The following is an 18,118-nucleotide window of genomic DNA, read 5'->3' as shown; positions in this document are numbered from 1 at the left end:
TGCCAATCTGATAGGTGTGATGTGGTACCTCAGAGTTGTTTTGATTTGCATTTCTCTAATCAAAAATGATTTAGAGCATTGTTTCCTATGACTGTAGATGTCTTTAATTTCTACCTTTGAAAACTGTCTGTTCATATCCTTTGACCATTTATCAATTGGGGACAGACTGTTTTTTTGTTTTTTTTTCCTCATAGCTTCTCCCATTTGTTATAATTTTTCTATGCATCATGACTAATGTGAAAATGTGTTTAAAAGGAATGTATGTGTAGAGCCCATATCAGATTGCCTGCCATCTTGGGAAGAGGGGAGGAAAAAAATTTAAAACTTATGGAAGTGAATGTTCAAAACTAAAAATAAACAATAAAAATGCAAAAAAAAATTAGGTAAAAGGGGCCATTCCTTGGCTCATTTCTTACCTAGCCTTAATCACTGAAAACATGCACAGACACACACACACACACACACACACACACACACACACACACACTCTCTTAATCTTGGCTGGGAAAATACTAGCTGTGGAGAGTGCCAGAAAGGCATGCAGAAGGTGAAGTTTTGAAAGAAGTTGAGGTGGGAAGAAAGTACTTTATAGGCATGTGGTAGAGGTTGGGTGTAGTCAGTGTAAAAGCAAGGAGATAGGATATTGAACAGCAGGAAGCCTAGTTTTGTTTTATTTTTTGGTTTTGGACTGTTGGAATGAACATGTTAGAAAATGCATAAGACCAGCAAGGCAGGATAACATCAGGTTGTAAAGACTTTAATGCCAGACAGAGTAGTTTATGTAATGATCCTAAAAGGAAAGGGGAGCTACTGGAGTTTATTGGAGAAGGGCATGATAATTGTGCTTTAGAAAAATCACTGACTGGTGTGAAGAGAAACTTGAGGCAGGGAGAACAAAGAGGCTTTTCAGGCCTGAATTAAGGGAATGCCTTTGTGAGTAGAGACAAGGGATGGATGTTAAGAGGTGTGGTACAGGTAGAAATGGCAAGATTTGGCCACTGATCAGACATAGGCTTAATGAAGAGTTCAGAATTCAGGTAGCTCCATTTGTGTTACTTAGGGAACTGCATACAGCAGAAATAGGGAGATTTGGATGAGGGGCCGGTTTGGGGAAAAAGATGAATTCTTGCATGTTGAGATATATACATAGATAGAGATAAAGCACTTGTTAAGCATTTACTATGTGCTCGACACTGTACTAAGCTCTGGAAATACAAATACAAGCCAAAATACAAGCTAAAAAGACTGTCAGTTCAAAATGTCCAATGACTACTCCATGGGAACCTCTTTCCTTAAGATATCTTTCTGAATTTGCAGTACCATTTTGGTTCTATCACATTCCCATGACCTAAAAGTATTATAGGATTTCCATATTTGGCAATTTATTTGAACTTTTCTGTTTTACACAGCTTTGATGAGATAAAGATGGTCATTTATTTATGTGATATCGGCTTTTGCTCTGATCCATTAATGGAAATGTGATTTGAATATGGTACAGAATTTCCTTTCAACTACTCTCCTTTCCCCAGACTTCCCTTGGTAAAATAATTGCCACATTTCTACCTTGCCAGATACTCAGCTCATCAATGGTAAGCTGTGCTACTGTTGAACTCTGAGTAACTTTTCCTCAAATAATGAGTTGATAGCATATTTATTTTGGTGTGGTCATAAGAACAGTGATTTTTCCCCCCATCCCATTTGTGGATTTCATACCGGTTCCCAAATGTTTTTTGCTTTCATTTAATAACTAACTATTATTTGTATTTCTTTTCTTCCTTAGGAAAAACAACTAAGCACTGATGAAGAACATTTGAGGAGAATGGAAGAAACCAGGCTGCAGCTTAAGGACCAACTGCTGTCTATGGAGACAGAACAGGAATCCATTTTTGACATGTTAGGAAGGGAAATTGATGCAGCTTGCGAAATCTTCTCCAGGGACTCTTTGGATAAATTCAAAGTAATCATAATTTCTTATTGTATGCCATAGCTTTTCTCTTTGTTTCTTGATGAGTGATTTTATTCAGATTTACATGCATTGTTGTATATTAGCCCAAATTTTTGTTGTAGATAAATTATGAAGGAAACCAAACCAAGAACCTTTAATTTTTTAAAAAATTAGGTGACATATCTTTTTGCAAAGTCATGAAATATACTATTTCTTACTGTCTGAGTTGTTGAGGAGATGCTTGATTAGGCCACTTTACTATGAAAAGAATAGTAATTCCTCTGTCCTTTTGACTTGACCTTCACTGGTGACAGTAGTGCAGGCCAACAGGGAGAACTCTCCTTGGGACTCAAGAAACTTGAGTTCTGATCCTGATTCTGTAATTCTGCGAGTGGTCATAGGCACTGTACTTCACTTCCATTGTGCTTTCTTAATAAATTCATAAAAAAACCATCTTGTAATTTAATCATGTTGTAAAGCCTTTGGGAAAATATGTTAGAATGCATGTGATAGGAAATGTTTTGAGTTATTTGAAGAAAATATGCTATGTTGTTCCCAAGTGTCATTATTACTGCATGTAGCAAAGTGCATTGAGCTTATTTTGTATGCGAATACCACTTTTTATGATTGTCATTGACCATTGCACTTTTCTAATTTAGCAGCAGACTTATGGGATTGTAATTTGGAAAGGATGTTAAAGATTGTCTAGTCTAATCCCCTCAATTTGTGGATAGTTTGAGGATATGACTACAATGGATAAAAATAATGAGTCTTATTTTTCAGTCCTTCCTGATTCCTTTATTTTTTGTAGAATCACAGAAGTACAGATTTGAAAGAGAACTCAGAGGTCATGTATAGTGTCATTCACACCTACTTAAATTATGAATGCTATCTATGACATTCTCATTGGCTAGTTATCCCACTTATGCTTTGCAAACCTCAAGTACAGAGAGAACTCACTACCTCTGAGATAGCTGATTCTAAACTTTTGCTTAATCTCAGGTGTTTGGAAATTGTCCTTTCTGTTGAGCTGAATTCTTCCACGTACTGGGCTTAATTTGTCCAATGGAGCCAATCAAAACATCTTAAACCCCTTTGCACAAGACAGCCCTTCAGATACTAAAAAATTGCTGTCATATCACCTGTCAGTTTTCTCTTCTCTAGGCTCAACATCTCTGTGTGGTTCAACTGTTCCTCACATGACATAGTTTAAAGAACACTTACTATCCTTACGACCCTTTTCTGAAATGCTCTAATTGATCCATATTTCTTCTAAAACATGCCCTGGACTGAGTATAATACACTTTTGTTTAATTTTTATCTTCTTTTATCTTTCCTTTCTTTCTCCTCCCAATTTTTTCCTTTTATAAGAACAAATGATTCAGGGAAAATATGAATACAGTTTTTCTCCAATAAAAGATAATTTAGCTTGTGAAGAAATAATTCAACATGCTTTATCAAAAACCAGTACTTTTTTTCTTTTTAAAAGAATTCAGTATTTCTTTGCCAAAGTAGAGTCCTATTCTCCCTGGAAAATAATTTTTCTTGTAAATTAATTCAGGTCAGATAACTATTAGGCTTATGACAATTGTCTTTATTTGAGACATCTGTTATCCTAAAAATATCAATTTTAATTAGTACCACGTATCAATAATGCCATCCTTGTTTATTTTGAAGTATTGGAATTTTAAAATTTTACTATGCATCAAATATTTCTAAGGTACCTGAAACTTATTAAAAATTATAAGCCATCAAGTCATTTGTAGACACAGAATCAGAGCTCTAGAGTTGGAAGAGACCTCAAGCTATCTAGCACAACTGTTTCATTTTATAGATGAGAAAACAGATTCAGAAGGAATAAGTGACTTGCTTTAGGTCACTTAGGTCGTAAGTGGCAGAACCAGGATTTGTACTCATTTCTTTTCATCCCCAATTCAACAGACGTTGAAGACTGGAAAAATGTCGTGTAGGGGAGAAATGGAAAGAAAAGCATAACTGAATACTTGGAACAAAAAGAAAAATCATTATGTTCTCTCTAAAAGGGAGGGGTCTTAATATCCTGAGGAGGAAGCAGCTTCTTATCCTCTACAGATTTATAAATTAGAGCTACAAAAGCCATCAAAGGAGATATTACCTAGGAAGAGTCATAGAGAAACACAATTGTGATTTTGGAAGCTCCCTGACCAGGACTCTTGAGGCAACTAACTCGTAAATCTAGAAGGTGAAGGGACTTTAGAGACCAGGTAGTCCATTTCACTTTATAGGTGAGGAAACTTGCTCCGAGGAAGGTTAAGTGGCTTTTCTAATGTCATAGGATAGTATGTATGTAGCAGAGAACCTATTAAGATATGTCACAATTGGTTGCATAAATGGCACTATTAGAAAGGACGTATTGCCAAAGATTATAAAATCCAGGACAGGAACTGCAAGTCACTGGGTCAGTGCTTGTACTCTCCTCACTGTTGTGTGCTGAAGGTGAGGTAGAGAGAAAATTGGCAAGTTAAGAGCTGGCCAAGAGCAATTTATCTAAATATTTCATGATAAGGTATGAAATATTTTACCCTATTCCAGAACTGCCATTTACTTGTTTCCAGAAATGATTACAGTTCCTTAACTCCTATGGTCAAAGGCTGTTCCTAAGTTATTGTTGAATGTAAATTAGAAAGAATGGGAACCTAGACTCACAACAACAACAAAGTGTCTGCAGCATTATTTTATTATTAATTAGCCCATTTCATCAACCATTTTTTATAGCATGTTTCTTGTAAACTTGAAAAAAACCAAGTACCCCCAACAGCTTTTGCTCCAGATCATTAAAGGAGCACTAAGTATAATTGATCCTTTGTTTTTCCAGCCTGGAGTGATGTAGCATGGGAGAAAGATCACATGGAGTCCGTAGGGAAAAGGAATGACTTCTTTCACTTTAGTAATCCTTTGTAGTTGATTCAGGAATTGTTGTTGAAATCTTCAGTCATTTTAATATATTAAAGAGAAAGTCACTGTGATGTGGGATAGATCATCTAATAGATGAAAAACAAATGAGTAGAGAACAATTCTGGATAATGTCCATCTTCCATGTTTTTTCTTCCATTTTTTTTCTGTCTCTAGCTCCCCATATTGGTTACTTATTCCACTTTGCTAAATGCACCTTGTATTTGAAAACCTCAGGACACATATAACAGTAAGCAACTACCGTTATAAAACAATTAGGCATATCTCTGAATTAAAGATTTATAATTCTTGTGGGCTAAAACTTCTTTAAAGGTAATGCAAAAAGCACATGTAAATAGATGGGTTTTGTATTCTGTCTTAGTATACTCTTCTCTTTTCCTTTAACTTGTCTGAATCATTCACCAAATACTACTTTGTATTAGTAGTTATTTTCCATACCTGTACAGTTCCCCCAGTTAGACTGTAAATCCTTGGCTGTTAAGGGCTGTATCTTAACCTCCTTATAGATTCAGCATGTATTCTGTGTTATTATTGATGGTGATACCTTGATTAGCTGTTGAATTTATATAAAAATCATAAAATAATAATCATACCTCTAGGCAGTTTGTTTTTCTAACTTCAATACTGGAAGCTGTTATTAGCTTTTCCGAAGTGATTGATTAATTTGCAAGGTACTTTTTAGTTATAGTATTCACCATGATTTTAATTAATACCCATTTCTCAGTAACAAACTCTTGGAACTTACAATTTATTTTGAAATCTAAACTTGGGAATTCTGTCTGAAATGGGAAATCATTTATCAGGGACTCCAGAGAAAGATAAAATGTATCAATATGGCATAGTGGAAATGGTGGTATTAAGAAGTAAATGCTAATATAATAACCTACAGTTTGCCACAGTTGTGGCTAGTTCTACGTGAACCAGCGTGTTTCCTCTAAAGATAATTTTCTGAATTAGCTTTCTTTATCAGTGGAATGACTCAAATGATGTATTTGAGCGACCAAAGCTTTTTAAACTCTTTTACTGATGTTGTATGGTGTCTACCAAGCAACAAAATCACTGGAACAAAGTCTAGTGAGTAACTAACAGCAGTATAGACAGAATGTATTGTGGTGAGTGTGAGATTTATTCACTTAGAAAGTAGTTTATATTTTAGAGCAAGTAATGCCTCACCTTGATTTCCTCTCTCTTACTTCATATCAGTTCTCCTCTTAGAGTTGTCACCAGTTTTTTAATAGTATGTAATTAGAATAGGGCTAAATACTCAGAGAAACCAGTCATTCTCTTTAGTTCTAGACCATTTGTTACAGTTTATTTATATAATGAAACATGGATCAATTTACTTCATTCTCTATTAATGAACTCTGATTATGCTCTAGTTAGAACCCAAAAAAAGAAAAGTTATAAGTTTATGCATTAATATACTTTATTTCTAACTTTATTTATATTTTCTCCTATTTTTCTGATGCCATCTTTCTCCTATGTAGACTGCTTATGGATTTTTTTTATTTTATACTAACCTGGTACTTAACATGTAGTTTTTAATGATGTCCTTATTTTTTTGCTCCTTATTCATAGCCTGACATTCTCAGTTGGTTCTTAAATTCTTACTGGGAACACACTGAACAAATTGCATTTTCTTCAACTCCCTTCCCTTTTCTTCTCTATCTTTCTTATTTAGCTTTGACTGGGCCTTTCTTTGACTTTCTGATTAAAGGAATCAGTCCCTACTACATATCTTAAACATCATGGATATCAACATATAGATTACCAAAATAAAAGTTTTTTGCAAACTAGAATTGCAGAATTTCTCCTTCCAAAAGTACAATATTTCATTTAGTGAGTACTCTTGCCTGGAGTATTTTTCCCTTTCCTATAAAAGTCACCCCTACTGAGCTTCTGTGGATTCATCAAACTCTACACAATCCCTAGGGGCAGCTAGGTGGTGCAGTGGATAGAGCACCAGTGCAGGAGTCAGGAGGACCTGAGTTCAGATCTCACCTCAGACTCTTGACACTTACTAGCTGTGTGACCTTGGGCAAGTCACTTAACCCCAATTGCCTCATCCTGGGTCATCTCCAGTCATCCTGATGAATATCTGGTCACTGGATTCAGATGACTCTGGAGGAGAAGTGAGGCTAGTGACCTGCACAGCCCTCCCTCACTCAAAACAAAGTCAAGTGCAAGTCATGTCATCATTTCTCTGATGGCATGGTCTTCTTTGGCAACGAAGGACAAACACACATACAATCCCCAAGTGAAAACCTTATACTCCTCCAGTAATGCTGCCCTTTGAATGTACCTGATAATATAGTGGTTATAGGTTTGCATTAGGGTCTGTAGCAACTACAATACATGAAAGCTGAGTATCAGATTTTGTTTCCTCGGCAAGTAATGGTATCCACAGATGGCATGGAAATTGGGTCAATTTATTAACTGACCTAAAATCAGTTCTTCTAAAACAAAATTCTTGTGTCTAAAATGTAAGTCTTTCTGTAATATTAAAGATAGTTCTAATGTATATGTTTATTTTTAATGGAAAAATGAACAAATCATCTAATGTGCTGTTTCCCCCTCTAGGCTGTTTCTACTACAGCTGATATACACCATGATGTACGCTATGACCCACACCGTTGGTTAGCAGAAAGTAAGGTAATTACTAGTTTAATAACGTTAATTGATTGATATCCCAAAGGTAGTAATAGTGCAGTGCTTTAAATGTTCAAAGCATGGGGATACTATCTTGTCATATTCTCTGTTATGTTACTTCTCGTTGGAATCCCATTTTTTTTTTCTTGTTTTGACAAGATTTTGACCCTTGAGAAGATAAAAGAAAGTTTATCGTTCTCCTTTGTTGGAGAGATGGGCAATCATGGCCATAGAGTGTCGCGTATATTGTCAGATGCTTTAGATATGTGAGTTGATTTTGCTTATCTTTTAAAAATATTTTTTAAAATTGGAGAGACATTTTGGCAATGGTTAAAACCCATCTTGGAGAGAGGAAAATCTCAAGTCTTGCCTTTGACACATATTGACTATGTGGTTCAACACAAGTCACTGAAGCTCTCAGTGCCCCAATAAGGTGTTGATAAGTAGAGCAGCAGTTGCAAATGGATGTTGGTAAAGGAGTTATCTCATTAGGACTTCATTCTCCCAATGAAATGATAAGTCAGACTCCTCCTTCTCTACCACAAATCTTTGTTATGAGGGAGGGATAAAGTGAAGTATGTAAGTAGTTTGTTGTTTCTTTCTAGAATTTCTGTGGTGTATTGAACATTCATGGTTGGTTGTAAGGTCAGGTACAAGGTAGCAGAATACAAATGCTCTCTTAAACAACTGCACTTTTCCCATGTGAGTTCTTAAAATTAAGGATCAAAGCCTTTTGGATTTTCATTTAGTAGACTGCAAAGACAAATGGCAGTAAACAAAGGACTAAAATGATCGTTTTGGTGTTACATAATGTTTGGCTTTGGTGGAATCCTTTGAACTATCTGCATGTATTATGCAGATAGGGGAAAGATATTACAACATTCCAACTTGATGACAGGTAAAGGAGTATTCTCATACTCTTTTCTCCAAATTTATGTTTGCACACACACATACACACACACACACACACACACACACACGCACAGAAATCGAAAATCTAACCAAATTGAAATTAATTAGGCAGGCCTCAATGTACCTATTACCTCATGCTTTATAGTAGTGATTAATAAATAATCTAAGTCAAGGTTGGGGAGCCTGCAATCTCGAGGCCACTTGTGACCTTCTAGGTCCTTGAGTACGGCCTTTTGATTGTTTTACAGAACCAATCCTTTTATTAAGGAAATTTGTTCTTTGAAGTTTTGATTTAGGCAAAGGGCTTCATTTGAGGAGCTAAAGGGCCACATGTGGCCTTGAAGTCACAGGTTCTCCACCCCTGACCTAAATCTTTTATGGATATACTAATTATATATGAAACTTTTGCAAAATTGTTTATATCCCATATTAACTATTGCCCTTAGAAATTTAGACCTTTAAAATTCATATCTTCAATTTTCCCAATAGTAATTACAGTGATCTATTGTCTAGCAGTTTTAAAGTCAAGAACATTTTATCCGTATTACTTACAAGACTTTTTCTTCATTCTGCCCCAGCAGTTGCCTTATTATGGTGTTGAAATGATCCTGGGCTTGTTTCTCTTCTATATTCTATATTCTGTCTATAGATAATAGATTTAGATTTGGTAGGAATATGGAGTCATTAACAGTTAGGTGCTATTGAGACAACCAAGCAACACCAAAGGGATATTAGAGGTCACTGTCTCTGTTTTATTGATAAGGAAAGTGAGGATTAGACTTAAAGGGATGTGCCTAGGAGTACACACTTAGAAGTGCCTGATATGGTATTTGAGCCTGAGCCTTCCTGATTCCAAGTCAAGTTGCCAGTAGAATATGGACTCTGGTAGATCCTGCTATGTTGGGAAGAGTTTGAGAAATGGATCCAGCAGCTGTTTGAGCAGTAGACTAGCTAATTTGAGGTGAGGGAGTTTTTTTACCAGAAGATTTGCTACCAAATGGTAGAACTTTTTTTTTTTGACCGTAAAATATAGTCTACCAAAGTATACAGAAGTAGTGATTTTCATTAGAGGGTATACCTAGACCCCTGAAATTATAGAGCTTTGAAATAAACGTACAAAATTTGTTATTTTAATTATTCCTAGAGTGTTTACAAATTCTGTGTGATTGTAAAAAATATCCTTTTCTCCATTGTCCTCAAATTGTTGATTCCAGTAACATGAACACATTTACTGTCTAACTTGTTTTGAGTTATAGTCTTTCACATTTTGGAATAGGAAGCTTTCATTGCTATTATTTATTGAATTGTTAAGAAGAGGTGACTGTGATCAGTATGTGGCTCTTTGTTTTGTGAACTGTGTAAGCGGTTTTTTATCTAATATCTTTTAATAGGATTGAACATTCTGGTATCAAAATATTTTTAATGCTGTATGAAATGAAACTGTTTCTCTACAGTATGTAAAGGTCATGACAGGCAAGAAAACCTTAACCAGATGATTGCGGAAGAATGTTTACTAGAAAGATAGGTTTAGGTTATTGATAGGTTATTTTTTAATTCCTTTTGACTGTAAATGAATAGTCCCATAAATATTAGAGATAAGATTTCAAATCAGAGGACAAAAGCTCTATGGGAAGTGGACTCACCATTCAGAGTCCAGGCGGATGTCCTGCACAAGGACCTCTGAGGCTGTTCAGTAATTTGTTTACATAAATCTGCCAAAGGAATTCTTTCATTTAGTGATAAGGTTGGATAAGGTAGAAGGAGTTAGTGTCCATGTTGAATTGTGGATGTCCATAGGGTAGGTTAGACCAGGAGGAGCTAGTCTTGGCTGTAAGATACAATGAGTAGAACGATATATTATTTGGAGATTGTAAATAGTGATGGAAGGAGGAAAGGAGCAAATTTATATAGATTAAAGGACCAAGAGTTGCTGCAGTTTCTGGGGAACTCAATATATCCAGTTTATCAGACCAAACTGGAGGATGAGGACAAGGGCTGGTTCCCAAATATATCAGAGTTTTGGTTTTCAGATATCCAAGTTGAGTGAGAGGCCACTGGTGTAGAAGTGCGTACAAGTATATGTTGTATGTGTTGTTCATCCTTTGTTTTTGAGGAAGCCCCGTGACATCATGGGTAGATGTCTTGACTTGCTTGTGAACTGGATTTAAGTGAGGTAGAATTGCACCAAGTTGTCAGCCTCACCCTCTCTTCTTGAGTCAGTGGCAAGACAAAATTCAAGACCATGGGTAATGGCCCAGGATGCAGTGTTTAACCTTGGCATCTCTAACGTCTGACCAAGCTCTAAGCTCTCCAGAGTGCCTGCTTCAATGCTTTCATGGCTGTTAGAACAAATTTTTTTCATCTGCCCATTCTACTAGGGAGCATGTTGCTCACAGTAGACATTCTCCCATGTCACCAATGGGTTTGAGGCCAGTCAGTTACCTTTAGCTTGGTTTAGTCTGTCTGTCAAGATGGTTTTACACGTATAGGATAAGAATGGGGAAGGAAGGATTATTTTCCATTCAGAGGCCCAGATTGGCCACAAAGAAGCAGAGTTAAATTTAGACCAGGAAAATGAGAACAACATGTAGGCATATCCACACAACCACACTGACTATAAATCCTAGGATGGGTGCTGTTACTTTCCTTTTCCCTAATTCTAAAAAGATCTGGGCTAGAAGTTGTACGATTCCTTGACTGTGAGGCTAAGTTCTGTAGGTGTTAGGTATTTGCAAAAGAGGTCTAGGGCTTCTTTAGACTTCTCACATTTCTGATAATCAGGAATACCAAAATGTCTTCTGATTTGCCATTTTTAACCTGGGGGAAAATAACCATTATTATTAGTAGGACAACGGAAAGTGAATCAGTCTGATGCCTATAGTTCGTGTTTCCTCAGCCAAGTTAATTATCTCATCTCAAACAAAAAACTGTAAGTCAGTAAGTAAGCATTTATTAACCTCCAGGTACGTACCAGGCACTGTTTTACATTCTGACCTCAAGCTCACAATCTAGTCAGGGAGACAACAAACAGACAACTAGGTACAAACAAGCTACATAAAGATAAACGGAAAAAATAACTACAGGAAGAGCACATGCTAGAATTAAGAGGGGATGGGAAGGTAGAATTTTAGATGTGACTCAAAGGAAGCTAGGGAAGGAAGAGATGAGGAAGGAAAGCCTTCAAGGCATGGAGCATAGCTAGAGAAAATGTCTCGAGCTGAGAAATAAAGTGTCTTGTTTATGGAATAACAAGGATGCCAATATCACTGAATTGAGGAGTACATGGCAGGGAATAAGATATGAGAAGATGGGAGAGGATAGAGGGAATTAAGTTATGAAGGGCTTTGACACCAAATAGAGGATTTTTTATTTGATCCTGCAGGTGATAGGGAGTGTGATGCTAGAAACCATGAGAGCCTGTATTCCATGCAAAATCTATTTATTAATAATGCTGGCAATTACCAGTGAAGAGGGCTATGGCCTCTTAAGAAGTAAAGACAAACTGGGGATTTGCAGGGCTTAATTTTATAATCATAAAAGAAGAACAGAAAAGCTACTGAATCTTGAGAAACATGTTTTGATCTGTTTTTGATTGGCTAGAACATGACAAGTTTGTAGTTAGATGTATCTTGGAATGTTTTGTGGCCAACTGACCCTGTTGCCAATATCTGGGTTGTAAGCATGTTGGCGGCCTGTCAGGGCATTTCAGGGACATAGCAATCACCAAACTGTCCATCTGCTTGGTTATGGCATTATAACAGTTATCTTGATGTCATGATATTATTGAACTAGCTAGAAGGCGGGGTAAATGTGTGTTTAGAGTGTTAATTGAGCCTACTACAATGGGTAGTAAAGACTCATTTAGATTTAGGCTACCACAAAATGAGAAACTGACCATGCCAGCTGATCTTTGCACGAGTTTAGTTTAACTGTAGGAGATCAGCTCTGCAAAAAATGAGGAACTTAATCTCTTACTATGGTAATTATAAATCTCTTAACCTAAACGGTAATCAGAAATAGGCCAGTTAAGCCTAATATAATATAATAGGCCATGTAAATCAATAGGGTAATCAATACTAATTTAAGAATTGTTTCTTTCAATTCCCCCATTGATCCTTGAGGAGATCAATTTCTCATGGATCACTTAAGCAAACTATCAAACTATCAAATTTCTTCAGTTCGTTCAAGGTCTTTATAATCAATTGTGGCAAAAGGCCCGTTTGACTCGATATGGCTAGGGTCAGTTGTCCAGTCTCCATAACAGGTCTTTGGATGCTTGTAATGAAGTAGCTAAAATTCCAAAGGCCTCAGCTTCCCAGGTTAGTGATTGGTCTTCATCTAAAATATTCAATGGTAATCCCAGTTTTAACTCTCATACTTATATCCACACCAATATGGAATCATTTCTTAAGGTGATATGCAGAATAAGCTCTCCTACTAATTGTATCATACAATTATTTTTTTTTTGAACACAAACGTCTCTTCCTTTTCTATTGTGTTTTTCTAAAGAAAACTTTATAGGTTATACAGATAATGACTCTGTAATGGAAACCAAAAGCAAAGTCCCCACAAATTTCTTATCTCAGTGTGAATTTAGGTCTTAGTGGTTGGAGTTTTAAGATGGAATTTCAGGAGGCTTAGGAGTCTCAAGAGGGAAGTTTCCTAATGCATGGGATGAAGAGGTCCTGTTGGGGTTAGAGGCTGAAGAACTTGTAGATGCCTAGAAGTCTGGAAGTGTCTTTAAATAGGGACCTATTTTCATGTCTCTTCTTGGAGAGTGAGAAGTTAATTCAAATTAGTTTATAAATTAAATGGTTGTTATGGAAACACTCGCAAAAATGAGATTCATGTTCATAATGCTTATGGGTGTAAAATTAACTAACTTAAAACATTAGACAAAGAAGTTTTGTCATGGTGATTCTGGGGGAATAACATCCATGTAAATAGGTTCAGCATTGTGAGGTAGCATAATTTTCTTAGTAGTCATTTTAGTGAAGAATGCGTTATAAAGGCTACAACAGTAATTCATTCAAATCCAGTTTAAGAGTATAAAGCCAAGAGCAAGAAAAGCTTATTTTATCAAAATGCTGGAGTTACCTCCTTCAGAAAACCAATGGTAACCTATCCATGATAACCAAGAAGAGGGATCTCACCATGAGCCCAAACCAGTGGTCACATGGGTTCCATATGGTTGAGTAGGAATGACTTCCCATGGACCAGCATGAGTTTGATGGAGCTGTTCATACACTCAGCATCCATGGTGTCCAGTGACTTCAGCATTATATGAAATCTGTTCCTTTTCACCACGAGAGTCAGTTAACCTTGCCACATATCAAGAGAAGTTGAAGCTGGAGAGGAAAGAGCTATAGGTAGCATTGCCAAAATTATTACCAGAAGAGGAAGGTTTGCATGCCCATAAGATACAGAATAATATTATTAGCAAGATATTGGGAGCCAAGATGGCGGAGTAGAAAGATGCACATACACATAGCTCCGAACCCACAACCCACAGAACGGCTAGAGGGGACCAACTCATGGTGAATTCTGCACCCAGAGGCCACGGAATATTGGAGCGAGGGAGATTTCTGTTCCGGAGAGACCTGCAAACCTCTCGCGGGGGGTCCTTCGCGCTGCGGACTGGGCACCGGGACTGGGAGCAGAGGGCAGCCCTGCAGCTCCGCGACACCGTGAGGAAAAGATCCGAGCGGGCTACGGGGACAGGATCTCCAGCGGCCACACGGGTCCCTCCACCCACAGAGGGACCTGCAAACCTCTTGCAAAAGGTCCGTCGTGCTGCAGACGCGGAGCCCAGCCCAGACCTACGGCAGCTCCGAGAGGTACAGACCCGAGCAGGCTTCAGGGACGGGATCTCCAGCGGTGACACAAGCCCCTCCACCCACAGGTGACGGGGGTCGGTGAGAGAGTCTCTTTGGCGGGTCAAGAGGGGAGTGGGGTGCCCCCATGGCTCAGCCCCCTCCCCCCCCCGGAGATAGAAGCTGAGAGGAGGCTGCAGACAAGGGCTCCCCAAGCGGGTGGGAGCCTGGATCCATTGTGGAAGGTCTGTACATAAACCCCCTGAGGGAACTGAGCCTGAGAGGCGGCCCTGCCCCGACCTGACCATCTGAACTTAATTCTCACACTGAATAGCAGCCCTGCCCCCACCAAAAGCCCTAAGGCGGGAAGCAGCATTTGAATCTCAGTCCCCAAACGCTGGCTGGGAGTACCAGGAGGCAAGGTGGGTGTGAGGAGAATATTCAGAGGTCAAGTCACTGGCTGGGGAGAATGCCCAGAAAAGGGAAAAGAAATAAAACTATTAAAGGCTACTTTCTTGGAGGACAGACGTTTCCTCCCTTCCTTTCTGATGAGGAAGAACAATGCTTACCATCAGGCAAAGACACAGAAATCAAGGATTCTGTGTCCCAGCCCACCCAATGGGCTCAGGCCGTGGAAGAGCTCAAAAAGAATTTTGAAAATCAAGTTAGAGAGGTGGAGGAAAAACTGGGAAGAGAAATGAGAGGGATGAAAGAGAAGCATGAAAAGCAGATCAGCTCCCTGCTAAAGGAGAACCAAAAAAATGTTGAAGAAATTAACACCTTGAAAACTAGCCTAACTCAATTGGCAAAAGAGGTTCAAAAAGCCAATGAGGAGAAGAATGCTTTCAAAAGCAGAATTAGCCAAATGGAAAAGGAGATTCAAAAGCTCACTGAAGAAAATAGTTCTTTCAAAACTAGAATGGCACAGATGGAGGCTAAGGACTTTGTGAGAAAGACAGATATCACAGAACATAGCGAGAAGATTGGAAAAATGGAAGATAATGTGAAATATCTTATTGGAAAAACAACTGACCTGGAAAATAGATTCAGGAGAGACAATGTAAAAATTCTGGGACTACCTGAAAACCATGATCAAAAGAAGAGCCTAGACATCATCTTCCATGAAATTATCAAGGAAAACTGCCCTGAGATTCTAGAACCAGAGGGCAAAATAAATATTCAAGGAATCCACAGAACACCGCATGAAAGAGATCCAAAAAGAGAAACTCCTAGGAACATTGTGGCCAAATTCCAGAATTCCCAGGTGAAAGGGAAAATATTGCAAGCAGCTAGAAAGAAACAATTCAAGTATTGTGGAAATACAATCAGGATAACACAAGATCTAGCACCCTCTACATTAAGGGATCGAAGGGCATGGAATAGGATATTCCAGAAGTCAAAGGAACTAGGACTAAAACCAAGAATCACCTACCCAGCAAAACTGAGTACAATACTTCAGGAGAAAAAATGGTCTTTCAATGAAATAGAGGATTTTCAAATTTTCTTGATGAAAAGACCAGAGCTGAAAAGAAAATTTGACTTCCTAACACAAGAATGAAGAAGAACCATGAAAAGGTGAACAGCAAAGAGAAGTCATAAGGGACTTACTAAAGTTGAACTGTTTACATTCCTACATGGAAAGACAATATTTGTAACTCTTGAAACATTTCAGTATCTGGGTACTGGGTGGGAGTACACACACACACATGCACACACGCACACATACATAGAGACAGAGTGCACAGAGTGAATTGAAGAGGATGGGATCATATCTTAAAAGAAAATATGAAATCAAGCAGTGAGAGAGAAATATTGGGAGGAGAAAGGGAGAAATTGAATGGGGCAAATTATCTCTCATAAAAGAGGCAAGCAAAAGACTTATTAGTGGAGGGATAAAGAGGGGAGGCGAGAGAAAAACATGAGGTCTACTCTCATCACATTCCACTAAAGGAAAGAATAAAATGCACACTCATTTTGATAGGAAAACCTATCTCACAATACAGGAGAGTGGGGGACAAGGGCACAAGCAGGGTGGGGGGGAGGATAGAAGGGAGGGCATGGGAAGGAGAATGCAATCCGAGGTCGACACTCATGGGGAGGGAAAGGATCATAAGAGAATAGAAGTAATGGGGGACAGGATAGGATGGAGGGAAATATAGTTAATCCTATACAACACAACTATTATGGAAATCATTTGCAAAACTACACAGATTTGGCCTATATTGAATTGCTTGTCTTCCAAAGGGAAGGGGTGGAGAGGGAGGGAGCTAAAGAAGTTGGAACTCAAAGTGTTAGGATCAACTGTAATGTTCTTACCACTAGGAAATAAGAAATACAGGTTAAGGGGTAAAGAAAGCTATCTGGCCCTATAGGACAAAAGAGAAGACGGAGACAAGGGCAGAGAGGGAGGATAGAAGAGAGAGCAGATAGGTCACTGGGGCAATTAGAATGCTTGGGGTTGGCGGGGGGAGAGGATAAAAGCGGAGAAAATTTGTAACCCAAAATTTTGTGAAAATAAATGTTAAAAGTTAAATAAAAAAAATAAAAAAAAATAAAAAAAAAAGCAAGATATTGCCTATAATAGGGATCCAACCTTTAACTAAGGAGTTATTCTAAAAGGATGGGGGCAGAGGGTGGAAGGAATTTTTTACTTGTTACAGTGGTGGTAGCAGGTGCAACCTGGATCCCACTGTTAGAGAAAGAATCAGTTCTGTATTCCCAACTCCTGTTAAATCATCAATGATTTGTGTAGTTACTCCAGTCACATTTTCCTGAATTATCACTGGAATTTAGCCACCAAAAAATTCCTCCCTTTCTATTTGAGCTGCTTCTTGTGTTGTTGTCATTATGTTTTACCCAAAGAAATCTTCTAGCTATTATGCCTCCATATCCTTCTTGTGGTAGTTGATAACCACCACTGTATCTACCTTGGTGTTAGGTTTGAATATGACTAGAGATCTTAGTATTACTGCCTACAGGAATTGTATATCTACTTCTTTGGTCAACTTCTACAAAAACTTCAGGTTGTTTTATGTAAAAACCTTTGCCTCTGCCACAATAAACATGTCAGACATTGGTTGGAAACCGGGAGAGATAATAGGCAGTAACAGCAAAATTGAAATAATACAAGAAAGGGTGGTTTGTGTTCCTGATCCTCCTCTATCTATTCTACACATTGTGATGCCAAAGAGTACAAGGTCTAATGCAAATGGCGTGGCAAAAGTTATCCATTCTCCTCTGGGTATTTGGGTCCTAACTCCCTCATCAGAAGAGTTAACGCAACTTCTGAGGGAAGTTGATGAATTGTTTCTTTCAGAAGTCACTGAAGTTGGAAGAGTGACATTGTGGGAGCTAAGCTTTAGGAAAGTTACTTGGATGATTTTCTGAGTGGAAATTGGATTAGAATGGAGAGAGACTTGAACTTTTGCAATAATCCACTCATGAGGTAGTGAGGGCCCACACCAGAATGGTTGCAGTAAGGAGATAAGGGGATGTATTCAAGAAATGTTGGAGGCTTGGTAACAGATTGGATAGGGGAGTGAGAGATAGTGAAGAATTGAAGGTGACATCTAGGTTGTGAGTCTGAGGGATTGGGAGGATGGTGTTGCTCTTTATAGTGAGAAGGAAATTAAGAGTGGGGGAGAATTTAGGGAGAAAGATGAGTTCAATTTTGGACATGTTGAATTTAAGATATCTACTCAAAATACAATTCCAGATATCTGAAAGGCAGTTGAAAATGCAAGATTGGGGGTCAGCAGAGAGATTTGGGCAGAATAGGTAGATTTAAGAATCAGCAGCATAGAAATGGTAATTAAATCCATCAAGGGTGTGTGTTCAGGGAGGACCG

General features: G+C 38.1%; 1 protein-coding gene across 13 annotated transcripts in view; it reads left to right on the top strand.

Annotated features, from left to right (window-relative positions):
* The window catches only part of CEP128 (centrosomal protein 128), a 559,633-nt gene that overhangs the window by 210,798 nt on the left and 330,717 nt on the right, over positions 1-18,118 (top strand). For all 13 annotated transcript variants that reach the window (XM_072623250.1, XM_072623249.1, XM_072623247.1 and 10 more), the window contains 2 exons: positions 1,781-1,957; positions 7,478-7,549. In XM_072623250.1, coding sequence (XP_072479351.1) covers positions 1,781-1,957; positions 7,478-7,549 — 249 coding nt within the window. The remainder of the gene's footprint in view (positions 1-1,780; positions 1,958-7,477; positions 7,550-18,118) is intronic.

Source organism: Notamacropus eugenii, chromosome 7, assembly GCF_028372415.1.
Source record: "Notamacropus eugenii isolate mMacEug1 chromosome 7, mMacEug1.pri_v2, whole genome shotgun sequence".
In the NCBI taxonomy this organism is placed as follows: Eukaryota; Metazoa; Chordata; class Mammalia; order Diprotodontia; family Macropodidae; genus Notamacropus; species Notamacropus eugenii.
Note: the sequence above shows the minus strand (reverse complement) of the source record. Positions and strands in the feature narration are given on the sequence as shown.